We start from the raw sequence: 20,404 nt of genomic DNA, 5'->3' as shown, positions 1-20,404 counted from the left end.
ATGGGCTTAGTTTTCACAAGTTGGGGAAAGTTTCTCTTTGTTGTGTTCATTTTACTGAGATAGAGGTCTTAAAGAGGATTATCACAGGGATCGAGACATTAAAATATGTAACTAATCCCAGTTAAATTAATTGTTTTCATACTAACATGTACTAAGGGACGTTCATGTAGGGTAAGACCCCTTTACACTGTTTTGGTAATGTAAGTATGACTTTACATGCAAATTACATTTAAGATTAATTAGAAGCAGTTTAAAGCCGAGTTGCTGGTAGAGAAAATGGGAATCTGACTCCAGGCCTCTGAAGCAATAATCACATTAAATATTTCAGAATTACAGCAGTGACTGCCATGTCAGTAGGCAGAGGGGAGCTTACCTAAACTCATCATTTCTCTCCTCCTCTCTGTGTTACAATTCAGGACATTTATTTTACCAGCTTATATAAGCTCAGATTTTTTGCTCTTAATTTCCTCTCTAGAATACTGAACTCCACTCAGGTTATTTTGGTGTCATCAAATCATCTGCCTCTTAAAAGAGAATTGCATGCTATAATATTAAAAGAATAATTCAATTTATTGGGGATGATATGCCTGAAGCTTTTTATTAGGATTCTCATTTGCAGCGATGTCCTTACCCCAGGGTTCAATGGCGGGTTGTGCCACTAATGTTACCACTGGTAAGAGTTTCAGATGCAGGACAGCACTGTGATTCTGACCCATTTCTCACTATACTCTGCCATTAATTGAAAGAGCCTCACCTTTCCCAAAAAGCTTTGTGCCCACAGAGATGTAGACTACCATTCAGTAGCAAGCTAGGGCTGATTTTTAGCGTTCACTGCACCATTCTTTTAGGTACCTTCTTGCTACCAGCTCTCATGATCTTACTGCATTCACACTAGCTTGTGTTTTTTTAGAGCCCCGTCTCCCAGCGTTCTCTGATTATGTTGGCACCTTGGCTTTTGCTAAAAGAGAGTAAGTGAAAGAAAAAGGGAGCAAAAAAAAATCAACTCTCATATACAGAAAGAAACAATACATCCCACACAATCTGGGTTACTTGCTGGAAGTGATAAAGCATGCCTCCTCCAGCATCCAGGGACTAGCGGATCAGAGCAGCTTTAGTTTTTAACATGAAGAATCACAACAGACTCAGTGGTTGCTTGTGGAGCAGGAAACCAAAGCCGTCCCTCAACAGTGCTTAATGCACCTGTCTGGCTACCCAGGAGCATTTATTTGCTGTGTTTCGATACCCATGACCTCCCAGTGAAGTTGCTTTTACTAAAGCGATGACAGAAGCATATACTATAGGTGTGCAGGCAGCTTCATGGTCACAGGTACAGAAATGACCAGATTTTTCAAGTAAACCTCAGAAAGGTGTGATTTACACAACTCTGAGCATTTTCTGCAAAACTGCTATTTACATACAGTGAAAATGGGCTGGAATCTTACAGATTTCACAATATGTGTGTTTTCTGTAAGGAAAAGTCCTAAGTAAGTTAGCAAATCCTGGTGTTTGTGTCTGATATATTAAATGGAGCTTAAATAATAAAAAAATCAGTGCCTTCTCTATTCTGCTTGAAACTTGCTTTTGATTTTCACTGTTTTATTCAAAAGGAAGGCATAGAAATAGCAATCGTGAGCTTGAAATCAGAGCTGTAACAGGGACTTATTATAGACATGTTGTACAGAGAATTTTCAGTTACAGCTGCATGCTTTGAAGCTGTCAGTGTAACAAGCAGTGTGCTGCTTTTCAAATAACCCTTTTTGTTGTCTTGTAGTTTTTTCCCTAACTCGAAGTCCCAGTGAATCATTGTCAGTTTTAGCATTCAGCTGTATTAATGGGAAAAAGAGAGAGAGAAAATAGTACTTCCCTGCCCAGGTAAGAGGAAGTTGCCAGTAGGGAGGTCAAAGTGAGAGCGAAGTCCTTTTGCTTGTGTTTTGTGGGAGTATGTCAAGGAGCAGAGCAGCGGCCGAGGTGGAACCTCATGTTCGCATTTCCCGCACTGGACAGCACTGAATCGCTTCAGTTGCCTCGAGGCTTTGAGATTGAGAGAAGCATAACTGTAATTGTAAGAGAAGAAAAAGATGATTATCGCACCAGGGCTTGTTCTGTTTTCAGGGTAGGTGAGGGGAACTCTGATTAATGACAGTAACAGCTACACTTATGCCCCTGTCAAGCACTGCTAGGTATAGACTGGTGCATCTTCTTCCCCAGCAGTGCTGACCATCAGTGGAAAGAGGCATGGTTTCTTCCATGATCCTTATGTAAGGCGGAGGGAAGGATACAGAGCAGTGGTTACTCTCTGGCGCAAACGCAGAATGAACAAGTAGCAAAATATTAATGTACTCTTGAAAGCTGAAATTAGATAGACGTGATTCAGTGCAGCCTACGGGTTCTGATATCTTGGCAACTGCTGCAAGATATCCCCAATCTGCAGACAAAATAGCCTTTGTGAAGAAGCAGAAGATTGTAGTGTGCAAGTTAATGCATCAAAAGGCCAGGAAGAGAATAATTCACTTTCACCTTGCTACAGAGGACAAGCAGCAGTAAAAGATGTGCACTATTGGCAAGCTTTTTTTGTTGCTGTTTTTAACTCAACCCCCAGTTCAGAGCTCCAGCCACCTCGGCAGCATTCCAGCTGGAGCTGCTGACATCTCCCACCTAATCAAGTGCTGGATTATCTTGTCCTGATAAATTGGAGCTGGTGCCTCATGAAAAGTCTTTCCTGAAGTACTTACTTCACTACCTTGTAATAAGATGGCAGATGTCTGAATCAAGCCCCAGGGCTGGCAGAGCACTGCTTTTCTAATGGCTTTTGGTGGCAAGTGTAAATGTTTTAAGGCAAGCTGGTGCTAAGCTGGGAGCACAGTTAAGCATGATAAATTTCACACCAGGTGAAAGCAAACTTGAAGGTGTACTGAGTACTGCTTCTTACTGAGTACATATGGGCTGCACTGCTGACCTCAACACACTTGCCCTAAAAATTATTTCTTTTGTGAATGGAGCTCTTGAGGGACGTACTTGTTTTAAAAGTAAATTCTCTTTGGCTGCTGCGTCTTTCTAGGACGAGTAAGAGTTACTGAGCTATTAGAGACTTGCTTGCTGTTCTTGGTCTTTTGTGACTCAATTGCTGTTCTGAGTCATTCAGGGTAAATAAACTCTTTTCTTTCTCTAAAACATACTAAGAAGAATGTTTATTTTACAGAAGCAAGGGTGTTGTGTATGTGTGTGTTTGTACATTTACTTCAACAAGGAAAATAGCCAGATTAAATTTCATTAAGATAAAGGTATTCCAGCAGTTCTCGTATGCCAGACAAGAAACTATGTGTCACAGCCACGTATACCATGCCTCTTGTAACACTGCTTTGCTCTTTTCCAGGGGAATCCCTACATGTGCAATAATGAATGTGATGCGAGTACCCAAGAACTGGCACATCCTCCGGAACTGATGTTTGATCTTGAAGGAAGACATCCCTCCACATTTTGGCAGTCCACAACTTGGAAGGATTATCCAAAGCCTCTTCATGTTAACATTACGCTCTCCTGGAACAAAACCATTGAGCTGACAGATAACATAGTTATTACTTTTGAATCTGGCCGTCCAGACCAAATGATCCTGGAGAAATCGCTTGACTATGGACGAACATGGCAGCCCTACCAATACTATGCCACAGACTGCTTAGATGCTTTCCACATGGATCCAAAATCAGTGAGGGATTTATCGCAGCACACAGTCCTAGAAATCATTTGCACAGAGGAATACTCTACTGGATACATGACAAATAGTAAAATAATCCACTTTGAAATCAAAGACAGATTTGCTTTTTTTGCTGGACCTCGGCTTCATAACATGGCTTCTCTTTATGGCCAGCTTGACACAACGAAGAAGTTAAGAGATTTCTTTACCATCACGGATCTGAGGATAAGACTGCTTAGGCCAGCAACCGGAGAAATATATGTAGATGAGCAGCACCTGGCACGCTACTTTTATGCAATTTCAGACATAAGGGTATACGGAAGGTAAGAGAATATATACCTTTAGAAACAGGCATGTATGTTTGGGTTTAGAGGTTATTCAAAACCCTTCATGTCCCCAGACATGACAACATTTTCTGCTGAGACATGTTCATTGGAAATTTGGCTCAGTACAAGTCTGTTTCTAGTCATACTAGAAGTTTCTGACTCAGTGATACGATGTCCCAGGCGTTTGCTGTCACTAGCCTGGGATCTGAAGCCCTAGGTCTCACGAGCAGGATAGTATTAACAGTTTCTTACATTGGCTCAGGAAGTCACACTGGCAGAAGGACATTTTCTGCTTTTTTACAGTTGGAGCCTCACCAGATGGCAATTAACTAAAAAGAAAGATTCTGTTCTATCATTTTGCTTTTTCAGGCCTTTAATGTAAGCTGTGATTGATACAGCAGCCCTTGCGTGGACCCTTTCTGCTAGGTCTAGCTACAAACTGCCTGAACAAGGAAGGCAGCAGAGATTAGTCCATTCCTTGTACTTTAATTAGCTCTGAAATGCAGTGAAGCTGAAGCAAAATAGAAAAAAACAACGGTGTTTTGGAGAGATGGATTTGAATATAACAAACATGGTTTCTCAGCTGGGTTCAAGACAAATAGTCCCGCTACGGCAAGCAGTGACTGGTATCAGGTGCCATAGTCCCCAGAATAACTGTGCAATGACATTCCTATCGGGAAATTTTCTTCCCAACTCAAACTAGCAATTGACTGATGACCTCAGGCAAGGAGGGTGATATCCTTTACATGTGTCTTTGATGCCAGTTTGTTCAGAAGAAATAAATCGGACCTTCTCCATTAGAAATTCACTCACCTCTCTAATGTACCTTTTCCTTCTCCTCTGCTTCTTCTATAGAGAGTTCAAACCTTCCTTTTTAAAAAGATGCTTTTGTTTTTTTTAAGAGAAGCTAAGTATGAAAACGAACAGAAAAGCTAAAGTATCTTGGAAGGCCGGGGCATTTTTTGTAGACACAGGACTGAGGGAAAAAAAACCAGACAGTGATTATAGGAAACACTGGTGACCATATTACTCCTGTAGTGAGTTTGCCATTTTCTACCTGTATTATACAAGCCTTTCATGTTCATAAGCATTTCCATATTGCAAAAATCGATACATAAAATCAAAATAAAGTCAAATTACAGTGATGCATTCTATTGAAAAATATTCCTCTAACTTTATGTAAAGGAAGAATTGATGCCACATATAGATTTGAATGCATAAGTGCCTTTGCAGTGCAACTATATTTTTATATGATATCAAAATACATTTTTTAGGACCGTAGATTTAGCATGTAGTTACAGTCTTCTGTGTCCACACTAGATAGATACACATACATATAGAATCACTAATTGAACATGTGAAAGTTAAGATAAATATTGGTGTTTTAAGAATTCTTATTGTAACTCTTATTAGTTACACTGTAAATTAATTTTCAGAAGTCTCTTGAGAGGGATAAGTGGATCGTAGACAGCATAAGATACTGTTTGAAATAGTTTACTAACGTTAGTCTCAGTATATAAAAAAGAACATGTATGTTCTATGTAATGTGTATCGTGTCTCCATTGGGCCCCACATGGGTTACCTCTACAGAGGGACCATATCAAAGCTCAGGATTTGAAGGTCCTTACGCTTTAAGGAAAAGCTGCTTCCCATCTGAAAACCCATTTGGAGCTTAGTCTGACTTCAATTAGACTATCAGTACTTTATCAAAGCAAGCATCTGAAGGATTAAAAAAGAGTGCATTGCATGCAAATTAGAAACAGGAACCTTCCGAGCACACGTGGAGCACAGCAATCTTGTGAAAAATTATCTATAAAAATGAAGTGTGACTGTACAGAGAACTTATCTGATGCTGATGCTTGTTGTCTACATGCTGCAGTAATTGGGCACATGCTTTAAAAGAAATATCTGATGTGTAATAGTAGCTCACTAGATTAGATTCACATGAATTCTTATCACTCTTCTGCTAATAAGAAGAACAGCTCTTTAGGGATTTGGTGGCCTTTCCTTCAATACGGAGCGAGCCCTCCTCGTTAGAGAATTTATGGGCTTGCTTACTGCTAAGTAGCTGTGGGGTTGCAGTACACAGTCCCTGCTTATTGAGTCGCACCAAAGCTAACTTGCAGCAGGCCCACTGTCACCTGGGTTTAGGTGGTTCTGGTCTCCTACCAGAAACCTTATAGGGCCCCCCCCAAGAGTCTTCAAATCAGCACTGTGGTCGTGTGCCCTGAGCATGGGAACGCCATGGAGCGGGGCAAGGGCTACCAGGGGGTTTGTGCTGCTATTTCTGACTCAGGATGTTAACTGGAAAGTAAGTGTGGGTTTGAGGTTGTTTTTTTGCTACAATGTTTTGTATTCTGGTCTTTGAGACCTAGCTATTTGTATACATTTAGTAAAGCTAGACTAGATTGTTCCATGAGGATGGGACACAAAGGGACACCTTACCAAGGAGCTTGATATGTGGTGGATGTGATGCTAGCAGACACATTTTAGAGCTAGTCCTTTTACTGAAAAAAATAACCTGTAGGTTAAAGTTAGTTAAAATCACCAAAGCTCATAATAGCATATTTGTAAAGGCAGCATAAAACGTAATTTGTTTCACAGTGTATTTTAAGGATCGATGACAGTGAAAAGCATCTATCTTAAAGCTGCCATATTTAATATACAAGATGCTGGAGTGGTTAATACTTCACAACAAATTATAGGTAGGAGATTTGCCCACTTACTATAGGTGGTGTTTTGTTATCGCTTTGCGTTTTGGTGTGAAATAAGCCTGATGTATGTTGCATGCATTACAGATGAAAGCCTGTGCGCTCTCGATGAATGCCTTACCTCCTCTATTACCACCTGTTTATTCATCTTCAATTTACCACTCCTATTGTGTATTTATTAAGATTATGAAAAAAGGAAACATGGCTGTTAGCAATTTCAGCAACCCCATTGTGCTCACATTATTCAAGAAACCTAATAATCCACATGAACTAATTCTAACTTACTGACGGTCTGCTTCACTAAATCAGGGTGATTTTTTCTAGTGAATAATGGACGATGTAGTGTGCCAGTACCTTAATTAAAGAGAGCCTTTCTTAGTCTTGATCTCATTTTAATTTATGGGGTAATACTACAATAATATCACTAATGGAAGGTACATTAAAGGGCATCAAGTAGCATTAACTGTATTAAATTATGGCACTTGTGTTAATTAACTGCTGAAGCAAGATGGTCCTAATGGCTAGAAAGGTCGAGTAATGCATAAATAAAGTCTCTGGGATGGGAAACTAAGAAAGAGCAGACATTTTTGCCCTCGTCTGGCCTTGCTGCAGAGAATCAGAGGGTGTCCTGTGTGGTGGCCTCAGGAGGGTTTCTCTCAACTTTGCTGCCTGCAGAAATGGCCTGGGCTGCCTGGAAGCTCTGCCTGTCTTCGATTCCATGTGAAGGACAGGCCTGGCAGTAAGCTGTGAGGCACAGCTCCCTTTTAACCTTTTTTTTTGGTAGGAGAAGTTCACTAAAATGCTGATAATAATTCTTTTGAAGTCAAGCAGAAGGTTCCTAGCAGATTTTAGATCAGGATGCTAAAGGTTTAACCACGTTCATTCCAAAGTATTTTTGCTTTAACTGTTATATTGTCAATGATGTGTACATTTATACACAGTAAATTAACTGTAATTTGGGATGCTAGTAAAAAAACATTGCCCCAGTGGGTGACAGAATGACTAGCTGGCTAAAGGAAAGGATCTTATTGCTTTTGGGTGATTAGGTTTTGATCTAAGAGCCACCAGTTTCCTCCTGGCACCAGAATATCCAGCCTCTGTACAATGTTATTAAGCCCTTTGGAATTTATTTTTATACTCTTCTCGCCTTGAAGCTTCTGTACTTAAGCCCCAGGGTTTTCTGACCCTGTCTCAGCTACAATTGCAGTTCCAACAGCAATAGAAACCTCTAACTCACAGTACGCAAGTGAAAAGTATCCTCAGTTTTAACAGTTTCTTGCTCTCACATTCTCTCTCCTAAATTTAAATCCATGTCAGAATCTGAATAAATTCTCTGAAGGAAAGCCTATTTGCTGCTTAGGGGGCTGGGGCTTATTTGTCTGTTCGGTCAGCCCGCCGTTCCTGCCAGCTGGGACCCTGAAGCACTCGCATTGCTGCGGTGGGTTTGGGGTAGGTGGGTGCCCTTCCTCTCCAAAAGAGCGGATCTGCCCCCCGGAGTCTGGAGTTTGCACTGCAGCCTTCAGCGGGCGGGCACGCTGGGAAGGCTGGGCTGTACCAGGTTTCAGCCTCCGGTTTATTCTGCAGATCCATTCTATGGATGGATTAATTGGATTATATCTCTATGTTACTTCACAACGCTGTAATAATACCTCTCTGTAATTTACCCAAAAGCAGAACTTTGCCCTAGGGAAGTGGTAATATATAGTAGTGCTTTAGTTTTATTTATAATAGAAGATGTTTTCATTAATGTTCAGCTCAGAACCAGACCATCAATACGGAGATATGTAGGCTTCAAGCTTTTAAGGAGACAGCTGAATACCATTCTTGTATCTAGTATTTATTTACCATACTTAAATACTCCCCGTTTTATGAGAACACTTGCATAAGCAGCCTTTTCTCCTTTGAGATTTTTACTAGTATTTGGAGGGAATCTAGCAGTTTCTCCAATTAAATTATGAACTCATTAGAGAACAGGAAAGAAAAAGAAACTTATGTATTTAAGAGCATGTCAATTTATCTTTAACTCCCAAGTGCAATTAGCTTTTTTAATATATCAACTGTAATATGTCACTAAGGAAAATGGTCCTTCATTTTCTGTAAACAAACCTAGGATCATCAGGAATTGAAATAATTAAATGGTCACTATGTTTATTCACACATGAGTAGTCTGCAATGGTTTACTCAGTACAGGTGTCCTGGGTGGGTTTTACCACCCAGTGTCTCATCCTGCACATGGGTCACAACAACCCCATGCAACTCTTGGAGAAGAGTGGCTGGAGAGCTGCCCGGCAGAAAAGGACCTGAGGGTGTTGGTCGATGGCTGGCTGAATATGAGCCAGCAGTGTGCCCAGGTGGCCAAGGCAGCCAATAGCTTCCTGGCCTGTATCAGAAATAGTGTGGCCAGCAGGAGTAGGGAAGTGATTGTGCCCCTGTACTCGGCACTGGTGAGGCCACACCTCGAATACTGTGTTCAGTTTTGGGCCCCTCACTACAAGAAAGATGCTGAGTTGCTGGAGCGTGTCCAGAGAAGGGCAACGAAGCTGGTGAGGGGTGTGGAGCACAAGTCTTACAAGGAGTGACTGAGGGAACTGGGGTTGTTTAGCCTGGAGAAAAGGAGGCTGCAGGGAGACCTTATTGCTCTCCACAACTACCTGAAAAGAGGTTGTAGTGAGTGGGTGTCAGTCTCTTCTCCCAAGTAACAAGCAATAGGACAAGGAGAAGCAGCCTCAAGTTGTGCCAGAGGAGGTTTAGAATGGATATTAGGAAATACTTCTTCACTGAAAGGGTTGTCAAGCATTGGAACAGGCTATCCAGGGAAGTGGTGGAGTCACCATCCCTGGAGGTTATTTAAAAGACGTGTAGATGTGGCACGTGGGGACATGGTTTAGTGATGGACTTGGCAATGCTAGGTTAACAGTTAGACTTGATGATCTTAAGAGTCTTTTCCAACCTAAATGGAATTTAGGTTGGATTCTATACTCGTGACCATGTTCAAATGATACTGGTTTCTGCCCTCCATCCTTGTGACACAAGTCCTGTTCATCGGCTCAGAGTGGTCTCAGTCTTGTAGTGACTGGAAGGGAAGCACAGCTGTACAGTCTGAACAGCTGACTAGATCTCTAATTGTGCTATACACTTTTGAAACTAGTGGGTTTAAACCACCAGGTTTCACTCACCACCTTTGCTCATTAGCATTTGATCATCTTTTCTTGCCCATTTTGCAAGATGTCGAGTATTCCATACTGATCTCCCTCAGCCATCTTTCAAGGAAGCTCAGTATTGTGCATGTGCAGGCTCAGGGTGTTTGAGGAGAGGCACCAAGCCTTTTTGTAGTATAATTCATTTTTCCATTGAACATTAAAGGAGTAGAGATGAAACCCCTGATGAAAGAAATGAGATTTTTTTTTCTTTCTGTATTACTTTGTATGCTGAAAAGCTATCCAAAGAGCCTTTCTGAATAAATTCAGTGATTCCAATATCTTGCAGAAACTTTCTTTCCTTTAAGCTTTTCATTTCAAAAGAGTTCAATTTAATGCAAACACTGAAATAAGCTTAAGGATCTTCTGGACCACATATACAAATGATTCCTGGCACAGGGGTGTCCTTCAGGTTGAAGTTAAAGCTGGAGTGGTACAACATACTATCATGTTAAAAGTTTAAAAATTTCCAACTATTTCAGAAGTAACAGGAACTAACAATTTGTAGGGATTTGTTTTGTTTTTTAATTTAACATTCTGATCCCTTCCACGGGTACCAGTGTGGTGAGATTGCCTGTCATTTTTGTTTGTCCACCTCGGTACCTAATTACATGTGCTAAGAGCCGATTTTTCCTCGATACTCCTCAGCATGTGAAGTGCCTCAGAAGGTGGTAGTTGAACTCAGAATATCCATGTGCTTTCTCTTGACACAGGTGATATTTCTTTCTCTGTTAATCTTTTTTGTTAGTTGTAATAAATGAGCCATCGTTCAGCTGTGATCTAGAGAAATACTTGAAAGTAAGAGAGTTAACTTTGCCACCTTTCCTCTTATTTCCCTCTAGTACAGTGCTATAGTAAATGCTGTGTATCACTCCCTATATGTTACGAGAAGTTAAGTATTGAATCAAGAGACCAGACCTGATACTAGTTTTAGATACCAACCTGTAAATCATGGCATTAGATGGCATTTCAGTGAAGTTACCTGTATTAAACTGATGAGTTTTGAATGCGTTCATATAGGAAGGAAAACAAGTGATGGAGAGGAAGGGAGGGCAGAAGGAAGGATAAAAAGAAAGGAGGGAGGACAGAAGTAAGGAGGCTGTCCCAGCTTCTGTTTAAAAGAAATTAGGAAAAAACCCACACCTCCAGGTCTTTTCAACCTCTCTCATCTTCCTATAATAAGGCCAAGGTAAAGCAGGACAGTTCTGCTAAGTAGAGTGATACAGTCACATGGAGACACCTGTTCAGAAAACTGGAAAGTGAATTAGTAAAGGTCAAGGTCAAATGGTCTCGTTATGTGGGGGCTATGAGAACCCTTCCTCTCCTTCACTCTTGAGTCCGTCTCTGGGTTTAGTGGGCCTCAGCAGTACTAGTACTAGTGACCCATGCACAAAGGGGATCATCATGGTCCCTGCTTGATTGCAGAGGACTGTAGTGCCAATGAGTCAGCACAAAAGATCTTCAGTAAAACACAGGTGAAACATCTTGTTAGCTGGGCTGAACAACAGGGTAAGTTTTCAACAGTGTTGTAATTCTGGTTTCATAGAATATAATATTGTTTATGGAAAAGTAAGAAAAGAGCTACAGAAAGAAATGGCACTGCTGTGAATTTAGCGGGCAGCAATATGGTCAGGGAAAACGAGAAAAAGGGTTATGCTGCAGGTAGCATTCCCAAGAGAAAGTCTGGCTGCTGACGTATTCAGGAAGGCACAATGTTAGCTGCAGCCCTTTGCACGACAACGGGCTGTGTCCTGGTTAGGTTTGTGGGACATGGTAGAAATGAAAGGATGCATGAATGGCAAGAGGCATCCTAATGACATTAGGAGGGAGTAGGATCTGGAGAACTTCTTGACATACTACCACCCCTGTACGAGACCACCTTTAATTTTTACAGCACACCGAGTCCTTGGAGCCTTAGAGTCTGTCCATGAACAGCATCTAGTTGCTTACATAGCAGTTCGTCCAGACTTCTAAACAAGTAGCAATTAATAAAGAGGAATGATTGGTATGACTTTTATGCTGGAAATGCTGCCACACTCTGGAGTAACGTAGCTGTACTTAACTGATGATTATGTTGACATTTCTGGGGTGATGACCACTGTTTTAAAATAAGCCTAAAATAAAACAAAAACGTTTCAGGAAGAGGCTCATAATTCATAACTTTATACTGTGGGTTAAGGTTGATCAGGCCTTGGGACTTACTGTGGATAGTCTAATACATATGCTACATATACATGCCCATATTCCGGTGCTGCAGGGAAGTTTTCTAGTGTTGCGCTCTTTCTTTGAACCCTTGAGTCTATCCTCTGACTTTGATGTTTGTGCAAATGTCAATAGTTGTCTGCTTCTTCCTTGTAAACTCCCTGGAAGACCTTGTGATTCTTGTCATTTTCACCCTTAAATCCATTTCTGTCTTCATGGGAGCTATGCAGTGTCTTTCCTCTCTGCCATGCAGTATCCCCACTTCCACCCTCTGTAGCTGTGTGATGGCCTGTAACATGAGCCAGTATCTGATATATTAAGATTTATAAAGTACTTTGAAATACACTTAAGAAAGACTTTTGGAGAAGCACAATGGATTGTTAGAATCTGTCCTTCCTGCACCATCACTCATAAAACAGGCATGTAACAGGAGTACTGGTACAAACGTTAATGATAGCAGTGCTGTCCTGACGACAGAGAGACATGGTGGTTCATGTTTAACTCCCATCAGTGTTTCTGTTACACTGCACATTAAACCTATTAACAACCAAAAAGATAAAATTTGATTACAATAAGGATATATACATTGAGATATGTGTCTTCACACTCAACTAATTAGTTGCTATCAACTGTTTTCACTTTGCTCGGTGACATGTGGTATATAAATCATTACAATATGTTAAATGCAAATGGTTGGTAATAGGGTAACCATCTGCTCACTGTTGGAAAGTTAACAGAGGAATATAGTAAGCTGTACTTCTAATAACGATGCTAAACTCACATCCTTGAAATACCAAATATCTAAAAACAGCTGCCTCCACTAATGCCAACATTACTAATACATCTCTTACCCTTTTCATTTTCAGAAGTAAACCACATATTGTAAGAGGTAATTTTGTTCTTCAGCATGAACTTGACTTCAAGGCTAAAGTCTGTAACAGCAATGTGAACCACCGTATCTCAGAGCCTGATCTTTTTCTTAGATTGTGTTGAGTGCTTTTGAACAGCCAATAAATAATCAGGCTGCTCACTTTTTTCGGGACATCTTTTAGTCCACAAATATAATTAAATGCTCTTCTTCCCCTAGCCACTGCTGTCAGGCCCTTTTTTCCAAGGATGACATTATTTTGTAAGTGACAGATAGTTGCCACATTGGTGTGTGGTAATGTGTTATGCTAGAGACCATCAAAGGGTGCCTTCCATCTAATAGCCTACCATGCCCTGTAAGTGTTAAAGATTGCTACTGCAAAGAGGGATCAATTATTTTACCACAGACATGTATTATCAGGGGCTGCCACATACCTTCGTAATGAGCATTTCTGGATACCCAAGTGACAAAGTAATGCACTGGAAAATTAGTAGCAGGACAAGAGTGAGGAACTGCCTGCCAAAGTTGAGGCTGTGCCTTCAAGCTAGAGCAGCTCCTTCTCTCCTTACCCGTTCAGTCATCTGCTGGTCAGGGTCACTGTCACAGTGCTGATGTGCTGGCTTCCCCATCAGTAATATATTGCATTATCGCCTATCAGAGAGATTAATATGTTCTTCTACTGAATTCCCAAGACGTGGCTCTCAGCATTAAAGACGACGAGGAATTAATTCAGCTCCCACTGCCTGAATGGAAAAGATGTTTGTGATTTCATCCAAGTCAGATGCTACTGCTGCCATGGCTTTTTTTGGTGTTTGTTTGGGGGGTTACATCTGGCACGGCGGTGTCTGGTTTAAGATCATGCTTCCAGGGAAGCACCTGCAGGGGAAGACGCTGCAGGAGAGCTCATTAGCCTGGTGGTTTCTCAGCCCCGGGATGAGTTACAGAATAAGATGCTTGCTCTACAGGGTTTCAGAAACCTGCAGCTTTGTGTAGGTGTGCTGTCCTGCAAAGCTTTCCGAGTTTAAAAAAATGTTACAGGGAGACATGTTTTTGTGCTAACACATTTTCCTTTGTTGCCTTGCAAGAAAAGAAGCGCTGGCTGAAGGCTGCACATTTGGTGCCTCCATTTTGATTCACAGTGAACACTTGCCCGTTTCAAAATGGGGTGTCTGAACTTCAAAGTTATCTGGAGCATTTATAGACAGAGCTGGTGTGATGAGCAGCACTTTATAATACCTCAAAGGCATGGTGCCAGAGCTGGGAATTTGATAAGGCAGAGTCCTGAATTGGATTCCAGCAACGGTCACAAGTTTTAGGAAGCTCTCATTTGAAATTGCAAGCAGGGGAAAAACAGGATTCTTTCTCTTTAATTGCATTAGTTTTATTGAACTGAAGCATTGCTTCAGTTCCCAGAACACTTTATATATATTTTAATGCACGTTACTAGAGACAGAATGGTTGCAGGACCGTTTATTGTTTCTGACTTTTATATTTGGTAAAACTGATTTTACTCATTTTCTCATTTAACTCTCTTGTGCATTAAGAATCTCTAGGCTTTGGGATGGTGTTTACTGAAGTTGTCATAAACATATTAATTTTAACTTCTTTGATTTGGTGATGCTTCTGTAGTGCTTTTGTTTGACCTGTTCAGAAAAGCCAGGCCAAGCCACGTGAACATGAACAGAGTCCAGGAATCTCTGGTAACCTTTTGTGCAGGAACATGAAATTCATTCCCTCAGTAGCTGATCCTTTAGGTTTTATTTGATGTATGCTGCTAGTGTTCAATGTGACACAAATGTCCTGGTCATTGGATGCTTCCCATCTGTTGTTTTGGGGGGAGAGGGAGGGTCATTTGAGAGGTTTGGGGTTTTTTAACCTTACATACCTTGGCTGCATTTTTATAGCCTCATCACATTTTAATTGGCTCTAGATCTTCTCATTTTGTATTTATTGAACTGTGGGCTGCGTCTTCCTTTACTTGGAGCTAGGGGTGTTGATTTTGCCATGTAAGCACAACCAGGAATTGACTTGAAAATGATCTTTTTTTTAAATTACCATTCCTGCCCCCCATTTAGTGCACGGCAGGTCCTGACACCTTCTGCACCACTGGGGGAGTGGAGCTGGCAAGAACAGGGTGCAGTGATGGCAGTTGGGACAGGGGACAGAGCTGCAATATGAGAAGGCGTCTGTTTTGTCAGTGACCCACTTTGGGAAATCCTCTTTCCTTCCTCCCACACCATGCATACCCCCAGCTGCTCATTTCTCACTGTCTTCGCTTCTCTAACGGTGATCATCAATCCTTCAATTGTATCACATGGGGAGTTGCTGCCCGTGTGGCTCTAAGAAGGAGTGGAAACCTTTGGCAGGAACACCTCAATTTACAATGAAAAAGTAAACCTATTATCCTTTGTCAATGCAGAAAATTGCTTATCATTTAACAAGCTTCAATAAAGATACCGTGCTTATGGAACCATGCCTCCCTTCCTTTGAATGCCGCTGAAATAATTCTTCCAGCAGGACAGCAGAACAGCGAGGAGCCAGTTACATTTTTAATCACTCGTGTCCCATAGGAATTGCAGTCTGCCAGCGAGGGCAGCTCCATCGTCTCTGCAACACAGGAGAAGAATTAAAAGATAGGAAACTATGGTTCCAGAATGGTGTGTTGCAGGTATTAATGAGCTAAAGATCAAACAATCATGAGTGTTATTAACTGCTAATGTTCTGCTACTGAAAATGTTTAACCCAATCCACAGGCTGGACCTGAAAAAAATAGGTTTCATCCCTTTTTTCCATTTGTTTTGGGTTTTTTTGAATGGTGAATGGGAACTGAAGAAACAGTTGGATGAAGGGAATAGGTGAAAGTAAAATATCTTTTAATTTCTTCTCTACTGTGCATACCTCAAAATAAAGTTTCAGCACTGTAGAATCCTTATACGCCCAAACCAGCTTGCATTGTTCCACCTTCTCAGCAGGCAGGTCAGTTAGTCGCTGCAAAAGTAATCCTCAGCATGGTGATTCTTTCCAAGATACGTCCTTTCGGGTGGATGATTGCAGCAGCCTCAGTTCTGACATGTACAAATAGCTCATGTTTTAGACATGATGTGTTAAAATATACACCTGGACTTTGTTTTTTACAGGTACAGAGTCACTATATTGAGAGATCGAATTCTAAAATCTCTTTTCATCATTCCAATTGGAGCCTAATGCAGTCTTTGAATTTTGTGGTCTATACGTTTGTCTGTTAATGATTCATAAAATACACATACTTTAAATAGGACAGATGCAGGGGAGCGATATCACCAGAATGACAAGGCATTATGTGCCTTGGTTCCAAAATCAGGTGAAGTATAAACTTTTAACGTAGTTCATTGGTTTCCTTACTGCATGGTTTTGACTAACAAATGCACAATTAGTGTGTGGCTGACATTCAGCCTGCCTGTGAATTGTGGAAAGGAGGGACATATGCTCTGTCTAAAGGCTTCGTACAAAGAGCATCATGTTAGATTTTCAGCGGTATTTGGCACTTAAAATGAAACCACCTAAAGATGGTTTAGTGCTGGCTCTTAGAAAAGATGAGGAATTTTGTAAATTTTGACTGTGTTTTGTTATACTAGGATATTAGGAAAATCTCTTGCACATATTAGGACCACCAAAGAAGGGCTTACTCATAGAGAAAAATTTCTGCAATTTAAAATGGGCTGAGTGTATGCTGTAAGAGGAGAGAGACCTTTTTGAGTGTGGTGCAAATATTGCTGCAATGCAAAGACAATCAATAGAATATAAAGCCCAGTCTCAATGCCCTGTATACAGGAGCTTCCCCCTAATTCCTACCACACAAAATGTGCACTATTTTATATCCTCATAAATTTAGCACATTTTGAAAGAAACCAGGTTTGAAAATTCAGCTGCTGTAACTACAAACAAACAGGAAAGGGAAAGAATTGCTGTGAGGTGTAGGTGGGACTTCATCCTAAGAGACTTGTAGGCAGCAGCCCAGGGCACTTGTCCTGCCTCGCGGGAGCGGATGCCAGTAACACTGACAGGGGGGCGGCTGTTTTGTCACGCGTGTTGTCAGAGTTCCCAGTCTGTAGTGCCTGCGTCTCAAGAGAAGCCTGTTGCAGACTAAGACTTTTTTTCCTTATTTTATCAAGTTCTTTATCATCAGAGGTAGGTCAGCATCTGAAAACACAGAGATTATCATGAAGGGGTAAAACTGAAATGAAACACAGGAGTGATTTGCATAGGGAAAAAAAAAAAGAATGAAAGAGTTGTATTCTGAAAGCTACATTCAACTTCTGTTCCAAGAAGCTTAGACAGGGGCCAGAAGCTTGTTCCCTATGTGTTATGATTATAGGGCCACAAAGTCATTTGGTTCAGTCAATTTGCTGTGTATAGCAGAAAATCCACAAAGTTCTGCCTTTTTCCCCTCCTGAAGTTTTCTGCCCCACATGAAAGCAGAGCACAGCTTTAACAACATCTGGGGGCACTTCTGAGTCCTGTGTAATGCTCACCTTCTGGCTTGTGTAGGTCAACAGGAGGAGATACTGAGCAGGCATGAGAACAGATGAGGAAAGACGGTGAGCGGTAATGTTGGAGACAGGAGTTCATGACTGCTGTGGGCACCATCCTAAATCCTAGATGTCTGTCCTGTCTTCTTCCTCTCCCCTGCAAATCTCTGAGTGTCTGAGAGAGGAGACAGCACTAAAACATATTTTCTTGGTCTGCATCCAAAGAAGCATGGCCAGCAGGTTGAGGGAGGTGATTCTGCCCCTCTACTCTGGTGAGACCCTGCCTGGAATCCTGCATCCAGCTCTGGAGCCCTCAGCACACAAAAGACATGGACCTGTTGGAGAAGGTCCAAAGGAGGCCACAAAAATGACCAGAGGGGTGGAACACCTCTCCTATGAGGACAGGCTGAGAGAGTTGGGGTTGTTCAGCCTGGAGAAGAGAAGGCTCTGGGGAGACCTTATTGCAGCCTTCCAGTACTTAAAGGGGGCTTAGAAGAAAGACGGGCACAGACTTTTTAGCAGGCCCTGTTGCGATAGGACAAGGGGTAAAGGTTTTAAACTAAAAGAGGGCAGGTTTAGGCTAGATATAAGGAAGAAATTTTTCACACTGAGGGTGGGGAAACACTGGCAGAGGTGGCCCAGAGAGGTGGCAGATGCCCCATCCCGGGAAACGTTCAAGGTCAGGTTGGACAGGGCTCTGAGCAGCCTGATCTGGTTGAAGATGTCCCTGCTCATTGTGGGGGATTGGACTAGATGGCCTTAAAAGGTCCCTTTCAGCCCAAAGATTCTATGATACTAGAAACGAACACTAACTCCCTCATCCCCAGAAGTACTGCTTACGAAAATATTTTCTAATAAAGTGACCATTATCCTTTTCTTCTTGTTTTTTTTTATTTGCATAATTCAGAAGGTTTCTGATAATTATGCCCAAGTTCATTAAGGATAAAGCTCTGTGTCATGCAAGAGTTCTTGTTAGGCTTCTCTCAGGGTACCTTGCCTCTTCCTACTCGCCAGGTCTTCAGGACAAATCCCTCTTCTTATTTTCAATGGATGGCAACTCTCTGTCAGTGTGCAAAAAAACCAAGTCATTATGAACAGTGGTCTCCTTAAGTCCATGCCCTGTAGAATGCTTTAACACAAGGAAGCTGTGTTCACCATCGGACTGTCTATGCCCCAAACAGGATCCTGTCCAATCTTGCTAGATCTATTCCTTGTAATACTCTGCTGCTTGAAAAATAGACGCTGCCAGACATCCCTGTATTAATGACCTTTTTTTTGCCCAAATCTAGGTTCTTTCTTTACCTGCATCTATCAGTTCTCTAGTATCATTCATAGAGCATGTATTATATCCATTTTATATATATATATGTGCATACATTTTACTTCCAGATTAGCTCAAACATTCTTTGCGAACAGAAACAGCCTGTACATTTTCCATTGGAGTTTGAGGCTGAGGAAGCCTGCTTGACATTTCAGGGAAAACTGGAAAGTTTGTATAGGATTTTAAAAGCTATGTTATGCAAGATGGAATTGCAAGGTTCTTCAGTATAAATATATACTGATTGTTTTTGTCAGCAGTATTTCACAATTTGCTTTCCCCTATGACAGCCTTACATTATTCATAATTTGCAATCTATTTTTTAAATTTTCAGTTATAAGAGTTTCCTGATGGGGGGTCGCAGAATATGAAGGGAAGTATTGATTTGAAACATTTGAAATATAAATGAAGTTGTTTTTTCCATCTACCAGAAGAACTAGTATAGTCAATGCATCAAATTTGTCCACCCAGCATGTCTTCATAGACAACAAAAACATGTTCCTGACCCCACAGCGGCCAGTGCAGCTCAGCTCTAGCCTCTGTCTGAACATTCTTTGATTTACCCAGTATTTGTTAAACAGGAATAATAAATGTTTCAGTGCACTTGAAGGCCAAAACCAATCGGTATTTTATTCTAGTCTGACTTTAGGTCATAATCTTAAGACTTTGCTTTGAAACTACCAGTCCTTTGTCACTTAAATTTATGGAATAATATCAAAGCAGTGTCATCAACCCCATTTCACCTAGAGAGATGTACACAAAGTCTGTTGTCCCATGTCACATGAGTTTGGGGCTAGGGCAAGCATTAAACCCAGTGAGCAGACCTGTTTTGGCACTTGGGGAAAACCAGTCAGCTTTGGTGGTACTGGAACAGGCAGGCATACGTGCATGTCCATACATGTCTCCTGCTCGCTGCTCCAAGGCCAATGCCAGAAGCCAGGTCTCATCTCCCTTTCCCTATCTGAGCTCTTTTCCAGCTGTATCTGGTAAGTGAATAGGACTGCTTAGCTCTGGCCACCACCTCTGAGCAGACCAGTTCATCCATGAGGAGTCACTGCTACGTTCAGATTTTTCTTTGGTAAAAATCCAGTAAATTTAACCCATGATATCATCTATCTCAAGCTTTCTAATGCTAAAGAGCATTTGTAGTTATCCTATCTTTGTATTATTCCACTGACTTCCATAAAACATAAAATGATTGCAGAATCTAGGCAGTTTAATGGCTTCAAGATAACAAGTCATGTCCATAGTTAAACAGTAATTACATGGCATATTTGAAAAATAAAAAAAGCTTTCTCTGTGCAAAGCAGCAACTGAAATACAGTAGGTGAAAGAAGAATTGTTTTCCCAAATTAAAAAGAAAAGATACAGTTAGAACTTTATTTCCTGAACTGTTTAAAATTAGTCCCAGCGAATTATTTCATTGTGCTGTGTTGTTATACCAACAGGGCTAGAGATAAGATAACCCACCAGCTCTTTTTCAGTATCTAAGTTAGCTATAGGGTGCTAAGTTGCTTTTGGCATACTTCAAACACTATGCACAGATACAAATGGCTCACTTTTCATCTAGTTTTCTTCAGCAG

General features: G+C 41.2%; 1 protein-coding gene across 1 annotated transcript in view; it reads left to right on the top strand.

Moving 5' to 3' along the window:
* NTNG1 (netrin G1) overlaps positions 1–20,404 on the top strand; it is a gene marked incomplete at its 3' end in the record, with an annotated part of 91,956 nt that overhangs the window by 57,443 nt on the left and 14,109 nt on the right. Inside the window, exon 2 of the mRNA XM_010286546.1 lies at positions 3,374–4,014. Within this exon, the coding sequence (XP_010284848.1) occupies positions 3,374–4,014 (641 nt within the window). The remainder of the gene's footprint in view (positions 1–3,373; positions 4,015–20,404) is intronic.

This window comes from Phaethon lepturus, unplaced genomic scaffold, assembly GCF_000687285.1.
Source record: "Phaethon lepturus isolate BGI_N335 unplaced genomic scaffold, ASM68728v1 scaffold1640, whole genome shotgun sequence".
NCBI classification, from domain to species: Eukaryota; Metazoa; Chordata; class Aves; order Phaethontiformes; family Phaethontidae; genus Phaethon; species Phaethon lepturus.
The sequence above is the reverse complement of the archived record's forward strand: the minus strand, read 5'-3'. Positions and strand labels throughout refer to the sequence as shown.